Source organism: Pseudorasbora parva, chromosome 5 (assembly GCF_024679245.1).
Source record: "Pseudorasbora parva isolate DD20220531a chromosome 5, ASM2467924v1, whole genome shotgun sequence".
In the NCBI taxonomy this organism is placed as follows: domain Eukaryota; kingdom Metazoa; phylum Chordata; class Actinopteri; order Cypriniformes; family Gobionidae; genus Pseudorasbora; species Pseudorasbora parva.
The window spans coordinates 4,683,241-4,703,822 of record NC_090176.1 but is presented as its reverse complement, the minus strand read 5'-3'; the positions used below and the strand labels follow the sequence as shown (position 1 = coordinate 4,703,822).

At 40.4% G+C, this 20,582-nt stretch overlaps 1 protein-coding gene across 1 annotated transcript; it reads left to right on the top strand.

Annotated features, from left to right (window-relative positions):
- The first annotated feature begins 276 nt into the window (after positions 1-276).
- igsf3l (immunoglobulin superfamily, member 3-like) lies at positions 277-12,755 on the top strand. The gene is made up of 9 exons (XM_067444864.1): positions 277-586; positions 3,504-3,872; positions 4,164-4,580; positions 5,021-5,422; positions 5,692-6,075; positions 6,181-6,558; positions 9,809-10,189; positions 10,589-10,975; positions 11,217-12,755. The coding sequence occupies exons 1-9, from the start codon at positions 481-483 to the stop codon at positions 11,405-11,407; spliced, it is 3,015 nt and encodes a 1,004-aa protein (XP_067300965.1). The 5' UTR covers positions 277-480; the 3' UTR covers positions 11,408-12,755.
- Positions 12,756-20,582: the final 7,827 nt, after the last annotated feature.

The following is a 20,582-nucleotide window of genomic DNA, read 5'->3' as shown; positions in this document are numbered from 1 at the left end:
GAGGCTGTGGTCATCAATAACTGGGATAGAATTTCAAAAATATTTTGCTACAAATATTTGATCTCATCATTAGTCTGCCTTTACATTGATGAGTAATTATAGTGTCATATGTCTGTCTGTGCTGAGTGAATCCAGCATGTCACTTCCTTTACACGACTGGGCGTCGGTCCTCATGGAGGCATGAAAAACAAGTTTTATTCAATGGATTCGGCTGCCAAAGACCGCTCCCTTCACAGCCACTAAAGCTCCTCTGATTGGCCAGTGTGCGCAGGAGATCAACTACTATGGCTCTGATTAGCTACACTGCTCACCGTTGCACAACATTTGACTTTATCCGGAGCGCAAACACAACATGCACGGGAGCGTTTGCTGAATCTGTTTCGCCAATACATGATCAGTACTGTATAAACTAGCCGAGGGTGTGTTTGAGTTATGCATTACCCCTGTGGATCCGGACCTCACCTGTGTTAACCTGTGGAGATGAGAGGGAGAGGGAAAGCATCGGTCAGATTAAGGATGGAGGGCTTTTGGTGCCGACTGTGGCACCTGCAGCTTTTGCTGTGTCTCACAGGACTCCTGCAGGGGGGTAAGACTCATCACAAGTTCGTTATGAATTAAAATGTGCAAATATTTAATGTATGTCAGCTGTGCGCATGAGCGCTCGAGTCGTGACCGAATCGCGTTACCGGCGATTATCCGTGTCCCGCAGCGTCCTCAGTCATTCGTCAATCAATCTTTCTCTTTCTTTCTTTCTCTTCATTGATTTGGCCAAACGGGTTTGCAACACGTTCCGAGTTCAGTTCGCGTTATTTCGGACCTCGCTCTCACTGAAACATCAGACTGGTTTCTCAGTAAAACAGACAGAGAAACTTTGAGGAAATCCGGCTGCTGTTTTTCCTCATGCGCTGTTTCTCCGTATGTTGACGCCATCAATATATTTGGCAATTTCTTTCCATTTTCCCGTTTTAAGGTTTAAAACTTCTAGAGACGCTTTCGTTTCGCTCAGGTGTAGGGGACAACACTATAGACACACCTTAAGGACATGTGCTTTTCACTACTAGCCTATGATTGCAGAACATTATATCTAGGCTATATGTTTATAATCAAGTCTACTTGATTACTTTTTCAAACACGGTTGTAACTATTTTTGGTTTATTTTGATAAATAATTTTGCCCCGGTGGGTGGGGCATGTTGAACTACACTATAACTACACTACTAACTCTATTGAGAAACCATGAAAAAAGGTGAATAAAGATTTAGCGTCAATGTGCAGAAATTATTAATAATTATTATTTTTTAATTATGATGTATAGCTGTGTTTTGCTGTTTTTTTTTGTCAAACTTGTGTTTATTTTTAATAATTAAAAAATGGCATTATTTTATTTAGTTAATATTTATATTTTATTGACTAAATATTTTAGTCTGTCTTGTCTATATATTTTTTATTTAATCAGATAACATTTTAATCTGTCATATAGTCATGTTACAGTGTGTCCCACCTATGGGGCATGCTGCCAAATTTCACTTCCATTCATTTGGGGTAAATCAAGAAAAAAAGTTGTATTAATGAAACAAAACCACATAATTGTCCTAGACACAAACCGAGAAGGTCAAAAAGCATTGTGCCCTGCTCTCCCCTATTTACCATCTGAATCTAAGCACGTCATGTCAACAAAGAGAAACAAGCCGTAAGTGGAAATTATTGTGCCTTTCCAAACTCCACCAGAGGCACAGGTGGAGTTTAGGGGTGGGGGTGGGGATGGGGCAGGTGAAGGCCCCAACCCGCCCAAACAGATTTTGCATTTTGTGGAAGGACAGTGTTATTGCATAAACAAATACCTTAAATGCTAGATCTGCTTATTTTTTGATTGTCTTAGAAGAAAATAAACACAACCCTAGGTATTTATTTGATGCAGTGGCTAAATTAACAAGGATTAAAGCTTAAACATCTGTATCACATCAGACGTTATTCTATAGACCCCATGAGGAACAATTCCATTCAACCCTCGCAATAAGAGCAAAATAATTGTCTAAACTTGATAAATCATCACAATTAACATGCACATTTATTAGACCCTATACTGACTAAGCTACTGAAAGAGATGCCTCCAGAGGTCATATATCCTCTTCTTAATATTATCATTAGGATACGTACTGGAAAAAAATAAGCTGACTGTTATTAAACCTCTTATTAAAAAGCGCAACTTTATCTTAGAGAACTAGTTTCTGTCAAAAGATACTAGAAAAGGCAATGTCCTCACAACTATTTTTCCTTTTTAGAAATAAAGGGTATCTGTGAGGATTTTCATTCTGGATTTAGAGTCAGAGTTACAAATGATTTACTCTTATCATCCAATTGTGGTTGTATCTCTCTATTAGTCAGTTCCTCCAGGATTTCACAGGACGTTTTTCAGGTTTTTGACTGAAACTTGACTAAACTGACTGAATTTGCTGTGACTTCTCTCAAAATTTGTGGCATTTTTTGTGTTGTTTTGCAGTAAAAATACACCACAGACAACATTTTTATTACTTTTATTAGCTCAAGGAACTTTGAGAGACACACAAAAAAAGAAACTTAAGTGTTGTAATCTTAAAACTATAAAGCCTACTGTATCATATTTAATACATTCATTTCTAAGGACTCTAAATTATCAACAAAACCAAACCTTTGCTGAAAATTATGTACTACATGAGCCAAAACAACAGCATTAGAAAAATAATGTTAAAATGTATCAAATAATGATACAACAGGCTTTTGAGGAATGTTTAACAATATGAATATTAAGGCAAATATAGAGTTGCATTACAAATTGATAAGCATTTTATGTAAGTGATCTGCTATACTGTTATACAGCTTAATTCTGAAAAAACAACAACATAGGTTTTATTTATTGGACCAAAAACTTCAGCACGTAATAACCTATACCGTCTAGCACTTGATGGATGTTCTGTCAAGTCTTCATCTGCAGTGTGGAAACTGGGTGTGCTCTTTGATACCAATGTTTAATTTGAAAACCAAATTTCTATCATGTGTAAAACCATATTTTCCCATCTTAAAAATATATCTAAATTATACAGTATGCTGTAAATGACAAAAAAAAGAGTTTGTGCATTCATGAACTCACAGATAGATAGATTACTGTAATTCTGTACTAGAGGGTTGCCCTGCACGCTTAATAAACAAACCACAATGATGGTGGGCCTGCACCTAGACATGACCACAGCACAGCCTTAAATGTCAGCAGAAAGGTGTATTGCTACTTTCAGCTGTCAGTGAGATTGACCCAGGCACTACCTCAATAGCTGGGTAACAAATCAAGTGCTGGATAATCAAAGCCAAGTCTTTAATAGACCGTGTTGTTGCAGTTATGTGCATCTTGTCATACTAAACTGGCCTATCAACCATCTTGTCACAGTTAATGTCAGTTTTTTTTTATTATTATTTATGCTACTTAACAATTATTTTTAACAATTTGCCTGTCTAATGCTTCTCTTCACACAGATCTGTGCTACGGTCAGCGTCTGGTCCAGATCCAGGAAGGTCCTCTGTACAGAGTGAAAGGATATCCCATCTCCATCTCCTGTACTGTTACTGGGTTTAAAGGCCCATCTGAGCAGAATTTTGAATTTATTCTCCGGAAGCCAAACGTGGATCTAAATATGATCAGTACTACAAATCAAAAATTTGCCTACACGGAGTTCTCCAGAAGAGTAAATGAAAAAGAGATTGAGATTGAGAGGTTGTCAGGATCTTCAGTTCTCTTGAGGATTAACAATTTGCTGGGAGAAGATGCGGGTGATTTGTTCTGTCAAACCCCAAACACAGATGGCGAATATTTAGGAAGTTATGAAGCGGGATCAACACTTAACGGTAAGATATTTCTTTAACTTGAGTGTTTTGGTGATTAATCAGATGACTTTTCCAGAGATAATTGACATTTCATTGGCAGATCTATATCTAGAGAAATCCATCGGTTAGCATCCTTTGACTTTCCATTCATCCTAACTGGAGATGATCAGCTTTAAGCTGAATTTGTACATATAGTTATTTAAATCTCTATTATATCTGCCATCAGTTACTCTCTAGATATAGGTATTGGCATTGGAAAACACCTATTGGTCGACCACTCGTTACTAATGTTTTCAATGTAAAAATCCACAGTGATTGAGGACACTCTGGAGGCATCATACTTTGGCTCTCCTTCTCAGAGCTTGACTGAAGGCGATCCTCTTCAGCTTGAGTGCCAGGTCAGCAGCCAGACTTATCAGCACACCCATCTGTCAGTCACCTGGTTCGTCCACAGTGGAGCGCATGAGGACCCCCGACCAATCATCACTCTGGACAAAGATCTGACTGTAAAGACAGGAGCTGGATTTGAGGATCGCTACCATTCAGGTCTTATCAGCATGGATAAGGTGGAGGACACAACCTACAGACTGAAGATGTCACAAGTGCAGCTGTCAGACCAGGGGAAAATCTACTGCAAAGCCATGGAGTGGATCCAAGACCCAGACCGTTCCTGGACACCGATTGCCCACAAAACCAGCACAGCATGTAATGTGGAGGTCAAGCAAATTGGTAAGATTTATATTTTGTAACCATATGGTTTTGCTTCAGGACCCAGACTTTACACCTCGAGACCCAACAGAGTTTAGAGTACAAAAGAAAAAAAAATGTATTTCCATTTATTTACACATATCTAAATGTCTCTGGAATTAAAAAAATTTCAAGATCTCTTTTTTTAAGTACTGTTTTCTCCCTTTGAAAAGTTATAATTATTTTCTCATCCCTACCATGCATGATTATATAGTAAGTCTATTATTCTGTTATTGGCGTTTATCATAATTTTTTCCTTCTATCTTTGGATCCATCAGAACAGACCTATAACCTACTGTACCAATTGAGAACCACTGATATACAGTATATTATATAGGTCAGATCCGGTGTAATGACTGTGTGGGTACGAAATTGTGCAAGTGAACCTTGTACATCTCATGCTATTTTCTGTGTTTCAAAAGTAGCATCTGCTGTAGGTTCATTCAGCGTCTATATGAAGCCCTCAAAGGGGACACTACAGGTGGGAGATGCACTGGACATCCACTGCAGTGTGAAGGCACAGAATCTTCCTGGTCATTTATTTTCGGTGACTTGGCTGAAGAACCAGAAGACCGTGGCTCAGATTGGATCTTCTGGGATGCTCACCGTGTTTGATAGTTACAAAGATAGAGAGAATTTAGCGGAGATGAGAGCAGTGAAAATCAGTCTCACAGACTACCTGCTGACCATCCGTTCGGCTAGGACTGAAGACCAGGGCCAATACCAGTGTGAAGTATGGCAGGAAAACATGAATGATGATGGCACCTTCAGAAAAATACAAAAACAACTGTCTAGTCCTGAGACTGTGAGCGTCACGGCCAAAGGTAACTAATGCTACAGTGTTTCTCCTCTAGTGGACTTTATTGTGTTGCTTAGGGTCACTGCCAAGATCCCATTTTGTACATATTCTTTTTGTAAAGAAAAAAATATGATTACTTTTACATCTTTCAAGAACATCTACAATGTAATGAGAAATATAATTATTATTTATAACAAATATGAAAATACACAGATAAAAGTAAAATAAGTAAATGATATGTATGATAGCATCAGAAGACACTGACATTGCCTGTTTATTTGCCTGTCTGGTCAGAGAGTGATCTGACGGTGGTCATGGAGATGAAGGATGCTGTGACTGAGGGAGATCCTCTACAGGTCACCTGCTCGGTCTCCGGATTCAAAGGGCCTTTATCAGTCTCATGGCAACACAAGAAAGACTCGGGCGATTCCTTCAGCGACGTCATTAGTCTGACCAATGAGGGAGTGATGAAAGATATTGGGACAAAATATCAGAGCAGACATGTTCAAACACTTCATTCTCCAGCTGGAAACTTTACCCTGGAGATCGGTGCATCTGCAAGATCTGACAGCGGTGAATACAGGTGCATTGTGTCTGAATGGACCGTACAGAGCAATGGCGAGATGAAGAAAGCCAACACCCAGACTCAGCAAAAATCCATTACAGTTAATTCTGTTGGTAAGTTTATTATATATTCACACATTATTTATATTTATATTCTGACATCAATTATTTGTCTACTGATACCAAGAATGAATAATCACTGTAGACGTTTCTTTTCAGAATCTCTAATGACGGTGACCTTGAAAAGTCGTACAACAAATGTGGTTATAAATTCTTCAGTAGAATTGCTATGTACAGTCAAAGGGCCTAAAGTGTCTTTGGCTGTACACTGGATGTTTCGCCCCCCCAATTCAACTGTACCGAGGAATATTTTAACCATACGCCACACTGGAGAAATTGCCTGGGGAGCAGATCAGAGAACCAGCTATCAGCTATCCATTCAGACACAGCTGTCAGCCACACAATTTCGGCTCATAGTGCCACGGGCCAGCAAGCAACAAGAAGGGCAGTACCAGTGCCAAGTTGATGCCTATCAAAAGAATGTACAGAAAGCCATGAAGAGCTCCAACCCGTTGGCTGTGACTGTACAAAAACCTGGTAAATACAGCTGTTTATTAAAAAAATCATGTATTAAGGTGTATGTTCGCCAATTTGCATGCCACTTTGTATTGTTACAGTGTCAATAGTATATGTAACAATATTTACTCTTTCTCTGTATTACCTGGGCAGATAAATTCTTGTCGATTTGTCAGAAAAAGTTCACCGGATAAAGCAAAAAGTATGATTCTGTGACTTTTTACAGCTCCAGGGCTTTTGTGAAAACTATAGAATGTACTTCTGCATTTTTGCATCCTGGTCCACGGACAGTCGCATTGACTAATGCTTATTAACAAAAGTTATTGCAAGAGTTGGTTTGTCACTGAAAACTGGATAGTACATTGTCTACTTCACTGGTATCCAATCCTGCTCCTAAAGGGCCACTGTCCTGCAGAGTTCAGCTCCAACCCCTATCAAACACCCCATAACCATTCAGTCGAGGTCTTACTAGGCATACTAGAAACTTCCATGCGGTTGTGTTGAGGCAAATTGGAGGTAAACATTGCAGGACAATGGCCCTTCAGGAGCAGGTTTGGACACCCCTGGTGTTCTCTTTAAACAGCTTTACGGTATAATGGAATACTACAGCAACAGCTTTCTATTCGTAAGGGTTTATATTCTACAGCATTTTGCTTCGGGCATAACTGACAGAACATCAGAACAACCCCTCTTTTTGGCCTAAAACACTGTGACATCCAGTTCGAAATGTCTATACGGAGGCTTTTCTGATTTTCTGTTGTCTCTCTGTATTTATGATTCTGAATCAAATCTGATTCGGAAACTGAAAGTAACTTGCTCCCGCTAAGTGTTTACTCTTTCAATTCTTGCACCTGGGAACAATACAATTTCGACACCATTTTGACTAAAAGATTGTGAAGAAGTATTTCCTACTAAAGCAAAACGGTATTTGACTCAGGTCAAGCCTATCCAATAGTAGCAGACTTGGAGTGGCCTTGGACTGCAACATTGTGTTGATGTTTTCCTACCTATTTGGCAAAAGGTGCTACATAGACTTTCTCTAGTCAGGTAGCACAGATTTCAGTTTCTTTCGCTTTTTTGGTTCGGGTTTTATTGAAAACCCACTTTGCCAACAGTGAATTACCCATTTAACAAGATAATCTACGTCAAACCTTTGGACATACTCTTGTCTTTAAGTTCAACAACCCATTCCCCTGACCCAAGCCATATCCAACCTGGCCCTATTATATTTGAATGTGCCATTGTTATAGTGTAATTACACAAATAAGTATTTACTATGATTTAGAATAATATAGAGTGTTGGCTCCAACCACAATAGCAGCAAAATGCAAATGAAGTCTGTGTCGGGGTGGGTGTTGAGAATGTGTACAATGAAGGATTGCGAGCAAAAACACAGTATTTATTACAATACACACACTAATTCTCAGGAGAATAGCGAACACAACAATGTTATCTTACCATGACCAAACAAAGAAATGAGGAAACTAGGGTCTTATATACACAGGGTAATAAAGAGGAATAAAGGTAAAAACGGAACAGATGTTATATAATTAAGAACTTATTAGACCAACTAGGGAACTAAGGCAAACAGGAACACAGAAACTAAACAAAACAGAGCATACATGCAACAGTATAAACAATAGGCACATATATCAAATGTTTAATTTTGTATTGAACATGCATATAGTTACAGGCTCCTAATATGAAGTGGGACAGAGCGTTTTGATTTATTTAACAATTCTGGTCATCGCATACTTTTGTTTTTTGACAACACTTAGAGAGATCGGCATAGTAATGGATATGGCAATGTTAATGTTTTTGGTCTTTGGCGAAATAGATTTGCTACGCTGCTGCTGCTTCAGATGTACAGGACTTGCTACTGCCAATAAATTCACAGACATTGCTGTAAGCATGTAAGACATGCTGCTGCTGCTGCACATACCAAATGAAACAACCCCCAAAGCAGATCTATACAGGTGGAGCTGGGGAAGGTGGAGGGGTTTTGAAAGTGTGCTACAGAATGCTAACAGCAACACTGCTGGTATTTGATTAAACGTTGAGCTGCAGCTCATTGGCCGCTGATGCCACAATCGATCACGGGGAAAGGACAGAGAGAAGGGAGCACGAGGAGCTAGCGAACGAGAGAGGGGAGAGAGGGAAAAAAGTAAGAAAGAAAAAAAAATGCTGGTCCGGTTCCCAGACACACTGCCGTTCGGCCCTCCGCCCGCCGAGAGGCTCTTCCTCGCGGTGCTGTGCGATGGCACTGGACGCTTGGTGGACAGGTCGATCCTCCTCCGCCCCCTGGCGGCCGGCAGTGACTCCTCCTTCTGAGGGACCCGGCAGCGAGCCCCGCGCTCCCTGCTCCTCCCCTATCAGGCGGACGGCAGCAGGCTCCGGCTCACGGCAAGCGCGGCGACTCCTCCGCTCCCACTCGGAAGGCAGCCAACCCACCTCGACCCAGGGGCACGGCAGCGAGGTCTCTGTCCCACCTTCCTCGCTCCAGCACCATTGCCTCGGGCAGCCCTCGCGGTCCTCATTCATCCGCGGCCCGACCTCCTCAGCACCGCGATCCCCCTCAGCAGCGAGGGCTCTTCGACAGCATGTCCCTCCTTCCTCCCGGGTTTCGGCACCAGTGTAACGATGTTCGTAGATGGGAAGGAAGGAGGCGGGAACAGGCGAATGTTCAACAAACTTTAATATACAAATAAATAAACAAAACAAAAGTAAAACCGCGGGCAGCCCCTCACGGACGACTGCCCACACAAACATAATAAAACTTAAACAAAACTCAACATAAATTCCAGGCCTGGTCCTCTCTCGTCTTCCGCAGCCCTTGTCACTCCTTTTATGCTCCCGTCACATGGCCGCGAGACGAGACCGGTGTGTCATGCAGCTGGCACTCCTCAACACTAATCACCAGCCCGCTCTCGCGGTCCCTCGCCCCGCAGCTTGTCCCACCACACCAACATTTAAGAGGCTACTACAAAACAGAATTAAGTAAACTAGATAAATGAAAACGTTTAAAAAATAGATGCATGTAAATTAAATGAAAGAACATTTGTAAATGTCCTTTCACATAGCTCTTGTACTACTTTAAACACTTTCCTTTATTTCTTTAGAGCAAATTTCTATTTTCTCTTTGTACATGCTGTGAGAAAATATTGCCTACTGTTTTTAGAAAGCATTCAGATAACTGTAGATTCAGCAGTTTGTTGATTATCTTTTTGTTGTTTTTTTCTCTTCTCTTCACTTTGTAACGGGTTGCCAATAGTCAGCAAGATGAGCCTGTCCAAACTCAAGTCTCGTTTGGAAACCACTGTCAACACTGATGTTAAGATTGAATGCTCAGTCCTGGCGACAACCACAGACACCTCTCGTTTCACGATAACATGGATGATTGGGTCCCAGATGCTCTTAACTATGGACCTGGATGCTGTTCTCAAGTTTGGTCCCGCAGGGCTAGAGATGGACCAGAGAATCCGCATGGAAGTAAGACAGAAACAGATCTTCCAGCTGACTGTCCATCAGGTCCAAACAACTGACAATGGACAGTATCATTGTGAGGTGGAAGAGTGGCTTCAGGACCCTCTCGGTGACTGGTATTCCCTAAAGAAAATGTCTGTTTCCACAGAGCTTGTTGTCAACGAGAGAGGTAAAATACACACACATTTACTTCATTGCAATGGCCTTTTCACTGAACTGCAATATTTTTTACACAAATAAGTTTTTAATGATTATGTTTTAGGGTAAAAAAAACCCCCCAAAACTCTTTACTTGGGTCAAATGCATGTGTAAAGTTCCTAGAATTTGTTTAATCTATGTTGCTTTCAAAAGTGTCAAATATAAAAACTATGTCACTGCTTTTAAAAAAACAACAACAATATAAGATCTTTTTAATGATACTTTTTTATTCTTATGATATAATGAGATCCAGGCAACCCGATATAGTGAGAAAACATAACTATTTTAGAATATACTTAAATAAGTTTAGAAATTCAGACACAAAAATATTCTTGTTGTCTGATCTTTGATGTTATATTTATTTAAACAGAAAGTAAACTGGATGTTAAGAAGGAGAACAAAATGCTCAACATCACCACTCACGAGGCTGGGTTCACCGTTGACTGCCTCATTGACTCACAGTCCAGTGATAAATCTGCCTTTGAGGTCACCTGGTTCAAGGTTCAGGAGGAAGAAGAACCAGTCGCTTTATTCACTGCCAGACGAGACGGTATCTTACACAGTTCAATAAGCGATAAATCTCTAGTGTTTGGACGTCCACTTGCCACACACTACAAACTGACTGTGCCCCAGATCAACCCCACTGATGTAGGGCAATACTACTGTCAGGTAGAGGAGTGGCTTCCAACGGCTAACAACTGGAAGAAACTGGCTTCAGATAAATCTGGAGAGCTCACGGTCTATGTTCACACTGAAGGTAACTATCTAGAAACTAGCATGTCTTTATAAGCAATTCAATCCAGTTTGATAATTTGCACTAGGATTGAGTCACTAAATTACTCTGACAAGATTGACAGACAAACAAACATACAAATCATAATAGTGCAGTAACTGACAATCTAGTTATTTATTCAACCATAAATATAATGTATATACAAAACAGCAAATCTTTGTTTTCCAAAAAACAACAATTTAACATTTGCTTTTGTTTTTTTCAGGTGATCCTGTACAATCGATAGACTGGTTATTAATAACACTGGCAGTCACTGTTCCTCTGATTAGTTTTCTTGTAGTGGTCATAATATTGTTGTTGACAAGGAAACACAAGAGGAAAAAGAAAGCCTGTCTGTGGACTGAAGACTACCCCCTTAACCGTGTGCCGAAGGGGACTTCTGTCAGGTCCATATGATTAATACTGTAACTGTGGTAGACAGGTCACCTATGACATCTTTTTCATGGACTTTTAATTTGTATATCACTGTTTCCTGTTTCTTTTGTTCCCGTTATGTCATTGTTAGTCATTTGTTCTTTGATTATGCCCACCTGTTCCTCATTAGTTCTCATTGTGTTTAATGCCTTCAGCTCTGTCACTTTTGTCTGGTGTTGTCTGTGCTTGTGCACTCTGTTGCCATACCTTCGTGTTTTGGTTTACTCGTTTTTTAGATTATGCTGCATTTTAGATCCATTCACATCTTCCTCCTCCAGCTGTGAAAGAACATCAATGGAGAAAGGATTTATTATAAAATGGATCTATCAATGGAACAGATCCTCCATTCACAGGGGTATCGCTCCCTTGAGGAACACACAGAGAGAGTTATAGGTCTAGTCCATCTCTTTAGATCTGAAAACGACTCTGTGTGTTTTCCGGGCAGGACCAAACGCCCAAAAAAAGCTTGCCTGGTAGGATATGATCCTCAAGGGACCTATATTAAGTATGTGGACTGGGAACTTCATCAATGTGGACCCCTCAATGCTATCGGTTAGTGGGAAGAGGATCTCATCGTGTTGACAGTTCACCCCATCCACACTTCTGAGACCATCCAGCCCTTCACCGAGCCCAAGCCCCCCCACAAACCATGAGTCAGAGCTCCCCACAAACCCAGAGTCAGAGCTGATGCCCACCACGGACCTAGTGCCAGAGTCAATGACCGCAACAAAGCCAGAGCCTGCAGCCTCATCTTTCCCAGAACCAAAGCCTTCCATCCAGTCTGACCAGGTGTGTCGGCTGGTTTATAAATCCATGTCAGTGGGAATACTAGTGGAGCTGGATGATGAAGCCCTACCTGCTCTGCTAGTTCCACTCAGCTCCAAATCTTCATTGTTGCTAATGGTCCCACCCAGCCTCCCATTCCCTCTGCCTCCAAGTAAGCTGCCCAGTTCCTCTGTGTCAGCTCTGCTGGTCCTGTTTAGATCCTCGACGACTCCTACTCCATTGACTCAGCCTAACAAGACTGCAAAGCCTTGAGCCTCCCAGTCTGCAGCATGCCTTGGAGTGATGATCCCCTGGCTCTGGCTTGCATTATCATCCAACTGCGGCTACAAATGGGCGTTATCGGGCTGGTGCGGTTTACCATTTTCGCAGACTGGAACGCCCCCTTCTTCTTCTTCGCCTCTTCTGCTGAACTGCTAGCTGTCAATATCCGGATTATGTTCAACATTCACAAATTAGTTTTTCTCAAACAGCTGTGTGATTCCACGTGAATGTCCACTAATGAATGTCCACAAGTGAATGTTCTAAACTAACCATTATGTGTCTGTGTGTGGTCCACAATGTAAATAGATTTATAAACTTATTAAATTATGTTTTTTTTGAAAATGTAAAAATGCAGAATGTTTCTTGTGATGGGTGGGTTTAGGGATCAGGGTTGGGTGCAGGCAATCGTTATTGTGATTGACATAGCCAATGAAATGTTTAGAATTGGTTGCAGGCCATTTCCACTGAACTGGTTTAGGGGGAAAAAATCACGCATATGGAAGGGGAAATTACAACATACCCAGTGTGCCTTGAGAAACTCATTGTTATTGGTTGATGAGATGCTATCATGAACGCCCAATAGGCGTTCTTGTTTCATGATGGGAAAGTCGCTGCTGGAGCCTTCTCCTGGCTTGGGCCTTCAAGCCCATTACTCCACCTCGGCTTTACCTTGGCTCGTCCCTACCTCATACCTCCTGGTCAGTCTTTGCTTTACCTCTGCCGTTGACTTCCAGGCCTTCAGGTGTGCCACATTCCTCCACCCCTTGGCCCCTCTTAAATATGTATGTTGGCAGTGTGTGTTTTATATTAATGCCTGTTTGAGCCATAGTTTGATAGTCCTGGCTCCATCTGACTCCTCCTTACCTGCAGCACCTCCTCAGTTCTCACTCTCACCGGCTCTGTCTCAATCCTCCTGGCTCCAATAAATGCTGTTTCTTTTGTTCAAATAGAGTTAAAAGGGCTTATATTTCAGGCTGGGCAAGCCTATGTGCAAGTGCAGTACTAAGTGCACGTCTCAGGTGACTGAAGTTTCTGTAGCATATAGATAACTTTCTGAGGATGAAAACAAGACTGTGAGAGAGAGAAAGAGAGAGAGAGAGAGAGAGAGAGAGAGAGAGAGAGAGAGAGAGAGAGAGAGAGAGAGAGAGAGAGGCTTACAGTCTTTACAATGGCATGTACTCTATGAAGCTGTAGATCATGTCATTTTCAGTACTCACAACTTTCAAAACTGTTTTATAGGGTTTTGTCAACTGGACAATCAGAATGTTAATCAATCCAACAGTCAAAAGGTAAATATGGTGCTACACTGACTAAGGTCTATTACAATAAGCTATGTCTTTGAAAAGGCTTTTGTCTAAATACATTAAAATGCACAAAATCCCATTGTGTGTGTGGATTACAATATTAGTTTTAGGTTTGTGAATTGTTTCGGTAACACTTTTCAATACGGGTGCACTAATATGCAGTAATTCATGCTTAATTAATGCACAGATAATCATGAGTTAATGTATTACTAATGGTGAACTAACCCATTTATTAATGATTACTGCATCAGCAACTACTGAGGGATTCATCATGATTAATAGATTAATTAATCATTATATTGTTATTAGTTAAATGTGTCATAATGTATTAATTCCTTAATAACATATTATTTAAACTAATAATGTAAATGAAAGTGTTAATTACCACAACGAGTCAAAGCCATGCATTTCAACTTCCAGTTGTCCGCTTTAATTAATGATTAGCTAATGATTTATAAAGGTATCATTAGCATTAATTCAGCATTAATTCAAAACTCATAACCACAATTAAATATTACTTAATAAGTTAGTTAATAGTCATGTGCCCCAACAAGTAAAGTCATAACATAATGATACCTTTATAAATCATTAGCTAATGATTAAGTATTAGTAATACATTAACTCATGATTATCTGTACGTTAATTAAGCATGAATTAATGCATATTAGTGCACCCTTACTGTAAAGTGTTACCATTGTTTTCTTTAATTCTGCTTCAAATGTACACAGATAAGTTTTTCCATTTTTGAGAATTTGACTTAGAAATATAACTTGTCTGATCGTCTACCACAACTGGGTAACTTTTGTAATTTAAGAATTGCCTGTTCATAATTGTAGAAATATTGTGACTGATTTAGAGGCCTATACCTATATCCGCATCATCACTATGGAAACCTTCCTTCAAATTTGCACAACATGTAAATAAATTTGCAATCTGACTTTGGCTTTGGACATGTTTGCAGTTGATTGTAAGAAAATAGGCGGGTTTAAACAGGCTAAATGTCTGGTGTAAGTCTGTCATTTCTACAGGATGTTGTCTGAATTATCAGCTGTAACCAATGGTGGAGCTTGAATGAGTGAATACACAAACAGAGAGCCATTTGAAGGTGTGGCATACCTTTTCCTCTGAGGATGTAAGCTACAGGTATGGCACCTAATACAGGTCTGTTAATAATGCATTATTAAGACTTATATATAAGTCACAGGCTGCTTTCATTACATATAACCTACCTGTTAATATTTAACAAATCTCGTACAAATGCACATTAAAGCCACGCACTGCTAGAATCGCACAACACGCCCTGCAGGTGCTTGACGGACTGGTTTACCTGGAACAGCAGAATGGAAGTGAAAATAAGACAATGAGACCGCTTTGGGGAGTATCGGATCTTTTCGTCTGTTTAATTCTATCAGTATTCAGTAAGTGATTTTATGAGTTGTCATGTATTTTCGCATCTTGCTGTAAATAATATTGAAAGTTGTTAATTGGATTGTTTTTAATCAGCTGTTATAGTCGTAATGGGTTGCGTAACAAGTTCTTGAAGCACAACAGACATATCCATTTAAAGCAAACGATGAATTAGAGAATATCCATAAAGAATATAGCTTTTCTTTGCTGAGACAGAGGTTATGTTAATGTTTAAGACAATGTGTAGATAGCAGCAAAAGAAGGATTTAGGACCGCTTAGCATCTTACATTGGGATTTTCATTGAAAACTCAACTTTGTCACATTGTAAATCTCAACCTTGCACGATGATCTTTACCTTTGCTGATTTATTAACCCCTTTTTCTACATATAAATCAGATGCTGTAACGTCTGTCATCTATGTGGAGAATGGGACGAGTCTAATTTTAAATCCAAATATTCAAGGAAAGCCTGAAGACATTTTGTGGACATACAATGGGAACAAGGTGGCTGAACATGATCTGACTGAATTTCAAGACTATGGTCTGTTCAAAGGAAGATCAGAGATAGAAATCTCTACTGGGCAGCTCACGGTTCGTAACATGACCAGTCATGACAGCGGTATTTATAGGTCTGTAATACAGATCAATGGAAAGCTGCAACAGTCTGAAAATAAAGTTCAAGTTATTGGTAAGTGAGAATGAAATAAAACGGCAGTATTGTTGGTTAGTACTGATTTAACCCTTGTGTGGTGTTCATATTTCTGTTACTCAGCCAGTGTTCGTGGGTCTGGTGGACCTGCTGCATTTTTGGGTTTTTAATTCAACTCAATCTAAAATGTTATGTTAAAATACTCAACAGATGTTTACTTCATCCCGATTACAAGCAATATAAACAGCATACATGGTTAATATTTTCTCTTTACCTTTGTTAGATCACATATAAGAATTGCAACCTCGTGTGGGAACGGCAGGGGTAGAAACAAAACTCACTATTGTAGCTACTCTCTCACACTTACACACAATCTCTCTCTCTCACACACACACACACACACGCACACACACACTCATGCGCACACATACACACACAAACAAACATAACACACACACACAACCCCCCACCCACACACACACGCACACACTTGGATATGTGGTGTATGGTTCCTCTCCATAGGCATACTGGTTTTTCTAATGTGCAAACTGTATACTCTATCCCCCTACACTAACCCTACTCCTAAACCTACCAATCACAGAAAACTTTTGCCATTTTTTTAATTTCAAAAACCACAATTTAGTTTGTTTTAGTATGAGGACAGAGATGTCGTCATAAACCATGTTTACGTTGTAATGCCCATGTCATTATACACATCTGTGTCCTCATAAAACATATACATGAACACACACACTTACAGCAGGCCCTGACAGGAGGAGGACAGAGTAAAGGTACACAGGACCTACAACTCCCACACTTTTATTAGCCCTGGGACCAGTGGACCCGAACATCCTGTGTGTGATATAAATGTGTAGGGGGGGTGTACAGTGTGTGGTCATTGAAAATGTGTTCTGATATATATTCCTCACAGAAAATGAGCCAAGGCCAATGAGTCTCAGTTTGAAAAAATAATTAATCGTATCATTTTTCTTTCGATAAAAAATGAAAACGGGTCCAACAGACCCGAACACCATACAAGGGTTAATGTTAACGTCATCATACTCCTACTGCTCAGCAGCAAACCAGCTGGATGACCAAGAAAATCTGGTTGATTAAACTAAAGACATCTGAGGTCACAGCACACATACTGTACAAACTATGCTGGTTTTCAACCAGAAACGCTGCCATATTCTGTTGATGAACATATTTGATGATTCACTCTCAAGTGACGGTATAAACAAAGTGTTAATGGTATTTCCAGGAAGTAATTGTTTCATCATGTCATTTATTTTTACTTTATTAAAAAAGTCCTGGAAACTGTTAATGGATATGACACAGGTGGAAAATCACTTTTAATTTAAAATTTAAATTAAGCTACAAAATAATAATGCATTCTTCATTTTAATATAATTTTTATGAATTAAAATTGTATGAATTGAATTTAATAATACAAAATGCATTTTTGTGAATTTGAAGCTATCATATAAAATATCCTCATATATTACACTAGTACACTAGGCAGGTCTATCTGTGAGTATACGTTTCAAACATGTCAATGTCTTGTAGCCATTAAAGGGGGGGTGAAATGCTGTTTCATGCATACTGATCTTTTTACACTGTTAAAGACTTGGAATCCCATACTAAACATAGACAAAGTTTCAAAAGTTAAGGTGGACGTTTGATGGGAGTATTTCTTTGTCAAAAATACTACTTCCGGTTAGTCATAAGTTTCGGTAAGTTTTTTGAGATCATGCGTCCCCATTGACGTTAGTGGGGGCGGAATTTCCTTGTATGGGCCTTACGGACAATTCTACCGGAAGCGCGTGAGAGAGAGAGAGAGGGAGAGAGCGAAAGCAACAGGCTACGCCCATCAAAGCGCTGGCTTGTAGGATGCTAAACAGGTGATATAACCAGTAGCTACTGACTTACCCACTGATAGGCCGGCGGTCGATCTGTATTAGCACTTTCCTCACGCGACGGGCGAATCACTTTCCTCACTGAGCGACTCACTTTCCTCACGCGGCAGGCGAATCACTTTCCTCACTGAGCGAATCACTTTCCTCACAGAGCGACTCACTTTCCTCACGCGGCGGGCGAATCACTTTCCTCACTGAGCGAATCACTTTCCTCACAGAGCGAATCACTTTCCTCACTGAGCGAATCACTTTCCTCACAGAGCGAATCACTTTCCTCACGCGGCGGGCGAATCACTTTCCTCACTGAGCGAATCACTTTCCTCACAGAGCGAATCACTTTCCTCACGCGGCGGGCGAATCACTTTCCTCACTGAGCGAATCACTTTCCTCACAGAGCGAATCACTTTCCTCACTGAGCGAATCACTTTCCTCACAGAGCGAATCACTTTCCTCACGCGGCGGGCGAATCACTTTCCTCACTGAGCGAATCACTTTCCTCACAGAGCGAATCACTTTCCTCACGCGGCGGGCGAATCACTTTCCTCACTGAGCGAATCACTTTCCTCACAGAGCGAATCACTTTCCTCACGCGACGGGCGAATCACTTTCCTCACAGAGCGACTCACTTTCCTCACGCGGCGGGCGAATCACTTTCCTCACTGAGCGAATCACTTTCCTCACAGAGCGAATCACTTTCCTCACGCGGCGGGCGAATCACTTTCCTCACTGAGCGAATCACTTTCCTCACAGAGCGAATCACTTTCCTCACGCGGCGGGCGAATCACTTTCCTCACGCGGCGGGCGAATCACTTTCCTCACTGAGCGAATCACTTTCCTCACTGCAGCGCGCTGCTGCACACGTCATTATTTAGCTCCGCTCACACGACACGCCCCCACCCGCTCGGCTTTTTTCGGAAAGACTCGGAACAGCGCATCTTTCTTATATAATTATTAAAAAAATAAAGACTTTTCGGAGATATGCAGGATGCAATGCTACTCTATAGGTACTCAAGATTGACATGACACTGACTGAAACTGAGTGTTTCACCCCCCCTTTAATGAAAGCTTGTTTCCGCCAAGTAATAAAAAATGTAATTGCGACTTATTTATACTTAATTCTAACTTTTCTCAGAATGCCATGACAGAACCACAAATGAAGATATAAAGTCAGAACTCCGAGATATAAAGTCAGAACTGTGAGTTAAAGCCAGAATTGCGAGTTAAAGTCAGAATGGCGAGATATTAAATCAGAATTGTGAGACAGCATAGACAGGGCTCAATCCGAGGGGCGGGATAAACGGTTGTCTTTCAAACTCCCTCTGCACGCGATAGGATAGCGCTACACCAACCAGAGCAATGAAGGTGAAGCAGAGCTAGCTGACAGATTAAACATTCACCGTATCCGGTCGGCTAAACTACGAACACATCTTCCCTTTTTAAGAATGACTTCAGTGCCGTTCTTTGTTCTTTTCTCAGAGAAAAGCTTAACTCCAAGTCTTCCAGAGTCGCGGTCAAAGCTGATTCGAAAGACCGCCGCCGTTCGCCAGTTTCTGTGTTTACTAGAAGCACGCAAACGCAACTCGGCCGTCGTCATTATGGCCCCGCCCACCGACTCTATACACGATGTGATTGGCCCGTCCAGACTGAGAGGAATACAGCTCAGAAGGGTATTGAGAGTTGCTAGACGACACTTGCGGGCAGATTAAATTTGCTGCCGCTAGGGTGCGTCTAGATTTCTAGGCTAAGAATTGCAAGATATAAAGTCAGAATTCTGATATATTAAGTCAGAATTGAGTGATATTAAGTCAGAATTGCAAGTTAAAGTCAGAATTGCGAGACATAAAGTCAGAATTGAGAGTTAAAGTCAGAATTGTGAGTTAAAGTCAGAATTGCGAGATATAAAGTCAGAATTGCGAGTTAAAGTCAGAATTGCGAGATATAAAGTCAGAATTGTGAGACATAAAGTCAGAATTGCGAGTTAAAGTCAGAATTGCGAGATATAAAGTCAGAATTGAGAGATATAAAGTCAGAATGGCGAGTTAAAGTCAGAATTGTGAGTTAAAGTCAGAATTGTGAGTTAAAGTCAGAATTGTGAGTTAAAGTCAGAATTGCGAGTTAAAGTCAGAATTGTGAGTTAAAGTCAGAATTGCGAGATATAAAGTCAGAATGGTGAGATATAAAGTCAGAATGGCGAGTTAAAGTCAGAATTGCGAGTTAAAGTCAGAATTGTGAGTTAAAGTCAGAATTGTGAGTTAAAGTCAGAATTGTGAGTTAAAGTCAGAATTGCGAGTTAAAGTCAGAATTGTGAGTTAAAGTCAGAATTGCGAGTTAAAGTCAGAATTGCGAGATATAAAGTCAGAATGGTGAGATATTAAGTCAGAATTGCTAGTTAAAGTCAGAATGGTGAGATATAAAGTTAGAATGGTGAGATATAAAGTTAGAATTGCGAGTTAAAGTCAGAATTGCGAGATATAAAGTCAGAATTGTGAAATATTAAGTCAGAATTGCGAGTTAAAGTCAGAATGGTGAGATATAAAGTCAGAATGGCGAGTTAAAGTCAGAATTGAGAGATATAAAGTTAGAATTGCAAGATATAAATGTTTTATATATTTTGACTAGAAACAAGACAAAAATACTAAGTAAGAAAAGCATTTTTTGCAGTGCACAATATTTTTTGTCTGTTGCGATTACACGATTTTTACTCCTAAAATCTTGTCGTGTCCTGAGCAAGAAACATGTCAGACTACACGCTGCTACTCTACCAATCATCGCTTTTTGCCACAACGTTTTGTTCCTGGTTTTACGATGTTTCATCGAGGGACTACCACAACTGA

What these genes read in the sequence shown, in the direction of transcription:
- igsf3l (XM_067444864.1), top strand. Translation starts at nt 481, where the DNA reads ATGAGAGGGAGAGGGAAAGCATCGGTCAGATTAAGGATGGAGGGCTTT. An exon ending in CATTACAGTTAATTCTGTTG is followed by an intron (nt 6,076 to 6,180) that starts GTAAGTTTATTA and finishes GTTTCTTTTCAG; the next exon opens with AATCTCTAATGACGGTGACC. An exon ending in GGTCTATGTTCACACTGAAG is followed by an intron (nt 10,976 to 11,216) that starts GTAACTATCTAG and finishes TGTTTTTTTCAG; the next exon opens with GTGATCCTGTACAATCGATA.